At 41.9% G+C, this 11,735-nt stretch overlaps 1 protein-coding gene across 1 annotated transcript in view; it reads right to left on the reverse strand.

Annotated features, from left to right (window-relative positions):
* The window catches only part of ssbp2a (single stranded DNA binding protein 2a), a 31,048-nt gene extending 19,622 nt beyond the window's left edge, over positions 1-11,426 (reverse strand). The window contains exon 1 of the mRNA XM_061277851.1: positions 11,229-11,426. Coding sequence (XP_061133835.1) covers positions 11,229-11,284 — 56 coding nt within the window. The 5' untranslated portion in view covers positions 11,285-11,426. The remainder of the gene's footprint in view (positions 1-11,228) is intronic.
* Positions 11,427-11,735: the final 309 nt, after the last annotated feature.

The raw sequence follows: 11,735 nt of genomic DNA on the forward strand, positions 1-11,735 counted from the left end.
AAACACTTGATGAGGAAAATCAGGCTGCATTTGATTAATCCCTGCGGCATTATCATTCCACTAAAGTATAATTGAATCTGTGCAGGGGACGACGAGGTGCAAGCGCATTCGCAGAAGCTGCCGCTGTGTTTACTACCCAAGCCGAGCAAATGTTCACAAAATGTATACAAAGTGATGCATACCGACCATTTGGAGTCAATGGAAGTCTGGTGCGAAGGAACGCTCCGTCACAAACCGATAGATAAATCGATACACGTGAGGGGGGGGCGATGTGACGAAAAGTCAGACAAAACAGAAAGATGGAGAAAGGCGAGTGGCGAGAGAGTAAATGATTAATGAAAGGAGCAGGGGAGCGTAGCAAGAGGAGGTCAACACGGGGCACGAGAGGAGCGATGCGGCTGCCTGGGAGCTAAAACTAAGGAGCACAACATTGTAAACATGCGTACACGTTTAGCAAATGGGAATGTTGATTCCACCTTGATGCGGATAAGAGTGTAACCGAAAGGATGCCGTTAAGGAGGTTACACGGCTGTTGAAAGTCTGCTGGCTTGCTTTGGTCTTTATTTACCTTCAACTCTTGGCTAGATATCAATTATTCATGCTTACACTTTTGTATGGGTGAACAAATGCTGGGGAAAGAATTCCGGTGAAATGATTATTTGATTATAATTGCTACTAGAGTCCTTTTGTGTTTACATCTCGTCTATTGTAATATTTATTAGGGCAGTTTTATTTCTTAGGGGAAAGATCAGTCAATCAACTGTCAATTTGTTTTCAATCATTTTGAATCTTTTCAAGAATACAGTTTTGGTTATTAAAGAACTTTTAATCGAAATAAAGTTTGTTTCACACTCTCTCCCTTCTCCTCCTTGCTTGATCTAGCAAACCGATGCTTTCGATTCATCTCCAAGTGGCTGAGCGCTGTGCCTATATATCACGGATGCATCCCTAATTGGCATTTTTGCTGATGATCATAAATTGAATCTATATCGTCTCCATTATGCTTCCAAGGAATCCCCCGAGGTCTCTCTAATGGCTTCTGCTAAATGCACCTCGCTTGTAGTGCGATTCCTATAAAGTGTTTTCTCTCAGACGTTCGTTCCTACAGCAGGTTTGGGATATAGCTGAGTGTTGGGAGGAGCAGCGAAAAGTTCACTCCAGCTTTGAAGATTAGCGAGACACGTCATAATCCCGCGTGGAAGCAGTCTGAAGGGAAGACATTTGTACTCAAATATACTTTGTTTCATCTGCTGGTGTTCCATGTTTTGTCTGCACTGAAATTGTCTTAGGCACAGGTTTGCTGAGCAAATGTTTGTCATGGTCTTTATCCCCATCACTTCCACAGCGTTTAGTGACGCCTCTAGAGATTTGGACAGAGTTGTTCCTGTTTGGCTCGATCCAGCTTGTGGTGGTGGAGCTCAACCACAACATCAGACTGGTTGCTGACGCAGGAGAAAATGTTTGTGATCAGCAGTAGACTTGAAAGTAAAGAAGCGGCTCTCTGTGAAACGCCCCACGCTGCAAAAAGAAGAATTCTCAAGTGGAAAGGTCACACATGAGAGTTTAAATCCAAAGAATGAAGTTCATATCCTGAATGGGAGGAATAGTCACCAAGTCATGTGTTGTTTGGCTCACCTTTTGTTTACATTTCATTAAGTTCATATCCCAGGATTCGCCTCTGGCACTGACCTTTGGCACAAGTGAATGTAAAATGAAAATGCGGAAAAATCAAGTTTAAAAGGAAGATCAAAACGGTTTTGGAATGTCGTCATTTTTTTTTTCTTTGAAGAAGTAACGTGTGCTTTCCATTTGTATTTCAAAGCCTGCACACCAAATTTTTGTACGGAGAAAATCTTCGGGATCGTAAGCGCACGTTAATACGTTTGGAACTATTGAATCCATTGTGAGTTCTGACGGTAGCATCCAACATACAAGCACATGAATAGTCATAAACTCAGCTGTCATGGAGTGATGACCTCAACTGACTTTTCCCCGGCAAGACCAGTGAAAAAAACACCCACAGATAGCACTCTTCATATCAAGCCTTGTCAAGATTAGATACCACAAGTTTAACCGTTGCTGCAAACCTTGGTGCACAGTGACTACACCCAAAAACAGTATCCTCCCATCCATCCAAAACATGACAGAGGGATCTGCATTATTCATTGATTGATTGCTAAGAATTTGCTAATTTGCATGCAATTGTCTCCCAAAAAGAGTGTGGCAAAAATAAAACACACTGTTCAATTGCAACCAGCAGGGGCACTGTTGATTCAGTTTGTCTTCTAAAGAAGAACACAGAAACCGGACTTGACACCATAGAGATTTTCTTGCCTGTTAAAGAATTTTTTTAAAAATCCATTTAATCAGTTAACTGATCAACTCATCTTGATCAAAAAATACTATGCCCACTCAAAAAAAAAAAAAAACAGCATAGCGAGCCTTCTGTTCATCACTGTGCTTGTCAATAATCATTCCAAATGGAATTTGTCAATCAATCAAACCAGGTTGTATGCTTCAATCATAACTCTGCAAGAACACAAGTATTTCCATTTCGACAAACAGATTAAAGCAAACATTTTGACAGATGAATCAATGAAGATCTTGTCTCCCCTAACACAAGCAGAATGTAAATCAACTTTACTTGTGCCAAATCGGTAATGGCCGCACTACTTGGTAGTTATTCAACAAAACACTATGAATGACAAGATCAATTGCAACAAGTACTTGTAGTAAAGACTCCCATTTATCTTCAACAGAGACCAATAACACACCAGTGACTGCTGAGTAGTGCCGCTTGATTGGTCGGTGGGCTTTAGTGCAATACTGGCAGGAAGCAGAAAATCACTGTGGCAGGAATTAAGACTTGAGCAGACAACACAATGAGGAAAGACACCTCTAAGCAATCACCCTCACACAATGAGGCCCAGCCAAACGCTTGTTGTTCTGTCAGCAGCGGCGAGACTCCACTGTCTCACAGCGCAGACAACAATGCGTACGGTTGAGATAACAGGAAATGCCAGCTTATCGTAGCGCACGGGCAACAGACGCAATTGCTGAGCAGCTAAAGAGACCAATGCAATGATATTTCAAACAAATCATGGCTTCGTGACGTGAACATTTTTTCTGAACTAAGGGAAGAAAAGTACGCGAGGAAGGGGATTCAAAAGGGATTGAGTGGAATACAAGCGGAAGTAAATGCATCCTTTCCTTGATTTTAGTTCCATTTCATTGCGTTTGATTTGTTTAGATTGAGCCACCTCTCGTGGGAAATTTGTTTAATTTCACACATGGAAGAACACAAATGAATTTTTGGCGTGATTTCCTTGTTCAACTTTGTCTCCACAATATTCCAGTAAATCTTAAATTCAACACAAGCATGACGTTGGGGAACTTAGTAGACTATAGTCAGGGATCATGTCGGAATAATGATTATACCTTTGGAGCTCCAAAAACAACAAGAGCAACCTCCAGAACATGAGCAGAAGTAAGTTTAAGAATCAAAATATAACACATTTTTTAACTTGCCACATCATGTTTTGATGCCGTAAATTACTTTTTGTATGAACAATCTTTCATTTAAATTCATAAGCAATTTGCACTAGTGTGAGAGTGAATCTGCTTCCGTGGCTGTGTCGTAAAACTGAAGCACCACACCTCCCCCACCCTAACGGGAAATCTGATGCTATGAGATGCTCTCTTCTCACATCAGCTCCGTTGCCCATCCGTCTGCATGTTGTTCAAATGAAACATGCAGAAAAGAAATACCAACACCATGCTAGGGGGAAATAAAGATGTCATTGATTCTTATTTCTTTTGCACAACATAATGGTGAGATGTCAAAAATAAAACGATGCCAAACTTTACGATTTAAAACGGCTGTTATGGGAGAGTCCATCCTCCTCATCTCTTCAAAGGCCACCCTTGAAATGCCCGTCAAGTGCTCAAATAGCAAATAACCTCAAATACTGCTGATTGGCCTGATCATTTATAGACCAGACATTTCCACAAGATGTGCCAGAATCGTCCCATTGTTAGTTCAACATTTGCACTGTTGTTCATTGTACACAGCATGGAAATAACCAAGGCTAAAAGATTTGGGCTTTCTTGATGTGGGCTTACAAATAATATATATAATATGTCTTGGAAAGTGAAGAATTAGGATCAAGGAGGAGACCGATTGTTTTTCCAGGTAGCATTTTGTTACATTTCTACCTGAGTAACAAACTGAACTGGATCTTGAAAATTCAGCAAGGTGATGTTTGGTGCTTTTTCCTCGAATGTCATCAAGGAATTAATCGTGACTGGAGGACAGACACCTCTGTGCAGTCGAGTGAGGATGGTAAAGCTGAAGAACTCTGCAGCTCAACCAAACACATAAAAGAAGAGAGGGGTGTAAAAACACCAATGGAAGGATACGCAGACGTAATTTCGGGATAAAAAAAAAAAAAGAGTCTGTACGTCTTAAGCAGTTTCTAAACCTGGCCGTCATGCATGCTTAACCTTGCACTAGCGTCGGTGCTATGCTGCTTGCATATCAATGACGTCGTCACACGAAGCACAGCAGCTATGTTAGCACACACACACTGGTAATAGTTCAATTATTCGGCACATACTCTTTTTGTTCAGATTCTCAAACAGCTAATGCAATTTACAGTGGATGAGTTAGGGATTATTAACAATTATATCATTTCCATAACAGTCTATAATTATTATTATCATCATTATTATTAATAGTAATTTTAATATTATTATTATAAAATATCATTTATTTTTCCAAACCACCAGAGTAATGGTATTTTTCGTTTTCCTAATTATTCAAAATACCCTGTTATCCTGCAACTTGTGACATCAATGTGACATTTTTAATCCGAGACTTTGCCATTCTTGTATATTGGCAATTTCTCCAGCAAATGTTCAGTTTTCATCCAACCCAAATTTGCTGTTGGCCTATGAAGCCTGTATGGTGTAAGTGTTTGTGAGTGTTCTTTCCACAATTGTAGCTCAAGTTACAGGAAGTGTTCCAAGGGCGTGCGCCTCCCTGGCGTGCTGCTGTGGTTAACAGTCGAGCTGAGCACATGCGTCCTCTCCACTATCCAACACAAAACTTCCTGAGAAAACCACAAATGCGGCCGCTAACAACACGGCCAATGGCAACAAAACAGATCATGAGTGTCTAACCCAGAGTGAGTGCTGTCTTCTTATTGGAAAAGTGCAGGCGTTCCTTTACAGAGCCAAGTGACAATTAGATATATTAAAAAGGAGGTAAAGTGGAGGGAAGGGAGAAGTAATGGTGGGTTTCTAATTAAAACAGAAGCACTTGAGGACACCCACCAGCTCCCGAGGGACAAACACTGATAAATTCACTCAGCCATCTTTTCAAAGATGTGACAAAAGACGGTGGGGATGCTCTGCCCTCGCCACCTTTCTTTCCTCGCATGCCATCTGATGCCGAATGAGGTCCTTTGTAGCCTTGATCCATTCCCAAGGACCCAGAGGCTTACAGCACCCGTCGACAGGCTCCCGTCTCTTGACTGACACGTCTCCCTGTCCCACGTCTGTTTGTGTTCATCAGAGGAACACACAAAGAAAACACCCACCTTCAATAGGATGTTGCGACTGGCTTTGATAGTTCCGTAAGCGCTCGGGGACGCCGGCGGATAAAAGGCAACTTTTAGCATGCAGCGCCGGTGTGTTAAGCAGGTTCAAATACATCTTCAGTGACAATTTCAGAAGCTGTCATCACCCTTGTCTTGATCTTTTTGCCACACTTGGGTGCATGCGTCGCTTCCAATGTGTGACAAGTTGTGATTATTTGTCCACGGTAACTACAGAATTTTGAAGGCCAGCCTCCTAACGTGATTCGTCATCACCTTCAGTTTCATAGACACTGCTGTCTTCAGTTGTGATATTTGAGTGGCAGTCAACCGTTGAGCAAGGACATGCCCACGACATATGAGAGACATTAAATGGACAATAACTCAGTAGCCAACATTTGGAATGATGCCTTTAACTATTACGAAGTGGAATTGTGATTTTCAAATTGTTGTGGGTTGTCACATGTCATAGCTGTGTAAGTAATAATGGCGTACGATTGTCATTCCCATTCAGCATGGAGGACAGATGGCGATTGATTATGAGCGATGAAACATATGGAGAAAGCAGACAACTCAGCTGGGTTTACGGAGTTGCAAACACCGTGTGTTCACCGCTGTTATCCAACACTCATGTGAATGCTGTCTCTCAGAAAGCCTGCTGTTTTTAGCCAGATGGGTCAAACCAACAGAACATGTGTCACCTGATATCACCTGAAACATGGTTTACACTTGGCACTCTCACTAGGCTGACAGGCACTCGTTAAGTTGCTCTCCTAACTAGTCGACTTCAAACTTTGGGCAGTTAAAAAAAATGACATTTCAATTGATGGATTTTTTTAACAGGGTGTAACAGAAGTAACTTGTTAACAACAACAACAATCATAATCAGATTTTTTTAAATAGTGCACGTGTGTGTGTATGAGTGTGCAAATGCATGTGTGTGTGAAGGGGGGGGGTGCATGTGTGCAAGTGTTGTGTGTGCGCTACTCTGATTTCATTGTAATGAAACTCATTCCATCAGAGCCAGACTGGCAACCTATTTTTTTCTGTAGGAGACACTCCCAGCATGCAATGCAGCGCCTCGGCCTACAATGGCAGCCTCCTGGTGGAGTTTATAAGCGTCTTGGTTCAGAAGTGGGCTGTGTGTCTGCGTGCGTGATTGCGTGTGTGCGTGCGTGGGTGGTTTGTTTGTGTGTGCGATGGTAGGCCACCGCTCCATGAACAGCTAGGCCTCCACCAGTATACCATCTGCATTTCAAACTTAACAACAATGCATACAAATGCGGTGCATGATGATTGCTTTTACTGTTAATCTAGTAGAATAAACATTTTCATGATTATTATCGTATATGATTTAAATTATTTAATCGTAGTTTTGTTAAGTTGGGCACGCATGCCCCACAAGTTGTACCGTTGTAATGTAATGAAAACGTTTTGCCACGAAGCCAGACCTCCTGTATGTGGATTTTGTCAGTGACACGTACTGTTAAACTTGTTGAACAACTGTCGTACATAAGTCATCAGCTATGCATGTTTCAACAAACAAACTGCAAAACATACTGAACAAGCAAAACATCTTCACCTTACATGATACAGTGACACACTATGTAAACCCGGATTTCGCACTGTCACACTTGGAAGTCAAATATTGATGTCCCTCAAGGTACAACGAACTCCAGTAAACAAAACAGTTGTGGTACAATTACTTCATGGTTTATCTTTTAAAAGAAGGACTGACAGTAGATTTTAACATTTCTCATAAGTTCGATTTATTTCAGCACCCCCAAAATGGACTAGAATCGCCTATGCTCTGTGGCATGCCAAAACTATTTCACACAAACGGAATTGCAAACATCATACAGCTAATAAAATGAACTCCATTAAATCGGACTGGAAGGCCTGCCTAAATAACTGTGGTGTTAACTGCTTGGGGGAAAAAAAATGAAAATCAACAAACGTCATTTGAAATCCATTCCATATTTTCCAAAACAGACTATATTAAATTTCATTTTAATATTGTGTGAGTGAAAATTACGGGAGTTGTACTTATGCAGTGCTGCATCATAGAGTGGTGGCGAACATGTTGAATGAGTGCAGCATAGGGTCAGATAGGGGCAGTGGGGAACAGTGTCAGCACTTGGTACGATAAAGCGCTTTTGTCTGAATATGCCCTCTGGTTAATGCGTGCTCTCACTGTTACGACCTATTGCTGCTCCTTCCAGTATTGTGGGACTTTACAGAATACTAACCACCCCTACACTGACGCGGGAGCTGCTATTAGCCACAGCTCACCCTCAGACACTCACACGAAGCCTGATTCTGGAAATGCCCGATGTATCAAGTGAGAATGTGAGGAAGAGCGTAATCACAGGGAAAGCCTGTGGTTGCTATAGCGGCCAATGAGGACTTGACAGCCATTTACCTGTCAATTAAGGCAAAACCTTTGCATTACATGTTTATGAAAGGGTGGATTCTCATGGCTGCACTCCGGTCACTGCTTTATGGCACATACAAAATATTAGGAACACCTTTCGGTATGACCGTGCGCAGTTCTACAGCAAATCGCAACATCCTAAAAGAGCACTAAAATAAATCAACACCTCTCTCCAAATAAAATTGAACTTTATGATCCTCATAAATGGAGGATTTATGGCCACTTTTAATGGCGTAGCTGATCAGAGCTAGTATGTGCATGTCATCTGTTGCCGCCTTTGTTGTTGCTGTAAATATTTGGTTCACTAACGAGCACCTATCACTCACAAAAAGGTCATTTGGGGGTATTTGCGACCTGTAGATTTAATTGTAGCTGTGGATGTCATTCTTTTGTAAAGTCTTTGTTTTGTTATCCAGAACAAAGAGGTTTGCTGCTATTTAAAACCATTTGTGCCTATTAAAAAGACGAATGTGGACAACATTTGCGGAGAAAGAGAAAACGCGGTCTCTTTTTGTCGATACCCAAATCTCAGGCACATTGTGCAGACTGTGAGTTATTTTAAAAGCACATTTAATGTGCGTGTGCACCAAGGACACACGGGACACGTCAGATGAGCAGTTACACGGAGGTCAAATGCATTTAGATTTCAAACGCATGTATGTGAGCCTGCACGGGTCCATCCTGAGGTCAACACTACAACCAATGAACTAATGATCCAGCAAATTCCATCACCCCAGCTCATTCCCTCTCTCTCGCTCTCTAATCTGGTGTCGCCCTCGCTCGCTCTTTGATGGCCCGCTGTGCAGCAGAAATGAGAAACAACGGCTCGGCAGCAGCAGTCGGACCCGCTCTGCCTCTCTGATACACGCCGCTGATAAACAAGGCAGCTTGTTAAGAACGAAATTAATCTCGCCCTTGCCTGCCTTTTGCCTTTCGCAGCGTTTCCATCTTGTCAGACAGTCCTGTATTTTGTCACAGCCTTGGCACTGGCGCACAAGATTAACCTCCCTTTTTGTGCACAGATAACTGCAAATTGTATTTAACCCATATAGTAGAATTTAGAAGTTTTTAAGATCTTATAGGTGCAACAGTGTAGACCGCAACAAACTGAAAGTAAGCAACACAAAAGGAAGAACTATTTGAAAAAAAAATCAAGAAAGGAGACACTAATATTAATTTTACTGATACTGAACCAAATCTTTTATGAAAACAAAAATTGGGCAAGGAACCAATTTTGTTAATTCTGAAGGAACACCCCTTCCTATCAGGCATAAGGGCCATGTATTTTTTCCTCCCAATCTAAGGAGAAAGGTAATTTTTCAATCATCCATCTTTCCTTTCTTGTCCTCACTAGGCTTGTGGGTGAGCTGGAGCCTATCCTTGCTGACTTTGTCTGAGATGCAGGCTACACGCTGGACTGGTTGCCAGTCATTAGCATGGCACATTTCGAGACAGACATGAACATTCACACCTATCATTTTGGAATGTGGGAGGAAGTGCGCAGAATTTGAAAGCGCCCTTCAGAAAAGACAAAAGATTACAACCCTCTCACATAACTGTTAAGATGTGTTATCCACTCGTCTACTGCGCAGCCTGCAGCAGAAATCATAATAAAAAAAATTAAAAAAAGGACAGAGTTTAGAATTTTCAACCACACTCGAGTGTCAAAAAGAGAATGGAGCGAATTCCCCCGTGATGATGAAATTAGCATCTCGGTAACTGCATTGATGCAACTTCAAGACCTTCTGAATGGACAGTATATAGTTCATGGACTAACTTGTCATTAGACTGCTTTGACATGTTGATAAAGTCCTAATTTCATAAAAGAAAGTACAAAGTTGTTTTAGGAAGTTGTTGCGTTTGTTTAGATGGTTTGAATATATTTTTCATTTCTCCATTCCGCTTGTTTTCGAGGTTGTTTTGAGAGCTAATCAAATTAGTAAAATCAATAATCGATTTTCAAAATAATGATTGAATTGATCGCTCTTGACGATTGATTGCAGCATTGCTATAGGTTGGGTTTTTTTTCAGTGTTTTTCTGGGTAACCTTTGTTGTTACTAAAGTGTAGGTAGAATTTATGCTTTATTTCATCATTTCTTTCTGACTAAAATAATCGGGTAGATTTGAAATGATTATGGATTATATGCACCATTTCTTTTTAGTCTTACACTGATGCTGTGACCAAACAGCAATTGTAGTGCTCAGTTCAATCAAATTAGCACAGGGGAAAGGGGAGATAACGGTTTTAGTTGTTCTACAGAGTAAGCTAGAAAAACAAGTAGAGTAAGTAAACAAAGCACCCAAATTCTGATGTCTCTCCTCTGACGAGTTGAATAGCGGGATTAACATTTTAAAATGAGGAAATAAATACAATTTAGAAGGAGAGCAACGTCATACGTAATACGTCAAGTAATAATGCCGGCTGACAGAATGTGTTGCATATCATCATCCACTGGCAATTTACTCAAACCCAAGTTTTCACTTGGAAAAGTGTCATCTGTCAACAGTCAAGCACTTCTTCAAAACTTTCAAGAACAAATCGTAAAGCTTTTCTGACAACATAATGCAGTAATACAGTGCAAATAAACAATATTGGACGAGAACATAGAAGAGAGACATTTACGAATGGTAAAGGAAAACGTATACAGTCCGTTAGACAACATGCTTTTGTCCATAAGCACCTTGATTTGTTAGATTAGCTACATGTGAAGCACAAGCACATTCCGATTAGCGTTAAATCCTCTACGCAAATCTCCACAACAGGAATTATCTTTCGAGAATTGCGAGCACACATGCATGCAGCAGGCGAATGCGCGCACTTCTTCCATGTGCATCCACGCACTGTCTACCGGTAGTTTCTTTTTCGCATGTGGATTACACTGTTATCCGCCAGTATTTGAAATGCTTGTACAAAAGCGATTCACAAGTTCATATTTCGCACACCACACATAAAATTAGACAGACAACTGCGCATTGTATTGTAACCATGTTGTCAAGGAACAAAATCAAGAAAAAAAAGATGTCCAAAGTGTCCGTCTTTCCTAGAATAAAGCAAGCGGGTCAACTTTCCCAGCCGGAGCAGGGGAGCTGAATCCCGCGACTCCGTGTTTGCAAGCCTGAGCGCGGCTGCACGCAAGACCATCCCCGCCCACCTCCTCCATCACCCTCGGTTTCCTCCCCTATTCAGAAAACTTACTTTTCTCTGGCTTGGCTGTCGGACGGCACGTTGCTGCTCTTGCCTTTGGCGTACATGCTTGCAGAGAACTCCGATTGTCACGCACCTGTCAACCAACCCATCACAACCTCCTTGGGCACAGCCCCGTCACCATGGCGACACGACCAGCGTCTGCTCCTATTGGATGCCGCCTCTCGCAGGACCGCCCACTCGCAGAAGCAACTGCGGGTGACGCCGTAAAAGCCACGCCCATCCAACATAGCCCCGCCTCCTGCTCACCCTATCCTGTCTGTCTCTCCCCTCTGCTTTCCATTTCTGAGGTCTGTGTGTCTGTCTGTGTATCTGTCTGTCATTTATTCCCTGATTGGAACTGCTCTCCTGACTCACACACACACGCACACGTACACACACGTACTCACATCCTCCCTCCTCTGTCAGTGCAAAGGGGAATTTGAAACCGTCCAACAACTGGCTTGGCTGCTCCGTTTTTTTTTTTTATGATCACACCCTCTGCCTATACATGCACAC

The sequence above is a fragment of the Syngnathus typhle genome, linkage group LG5 (genome assembly GCF_033458585.1).
Source record: "Syngnathus typhle isolate RoL2023-S1 ecotype Sweden linkage group LG5, RoL_Styp_1.0, whole genome shotgun sequence".
NCBI lineage: Eukaryota > Metazoa > Chordata > Actinopteri > Syngnathiformes > Syngnathidae > Syngnathus > Syngnathus typhle.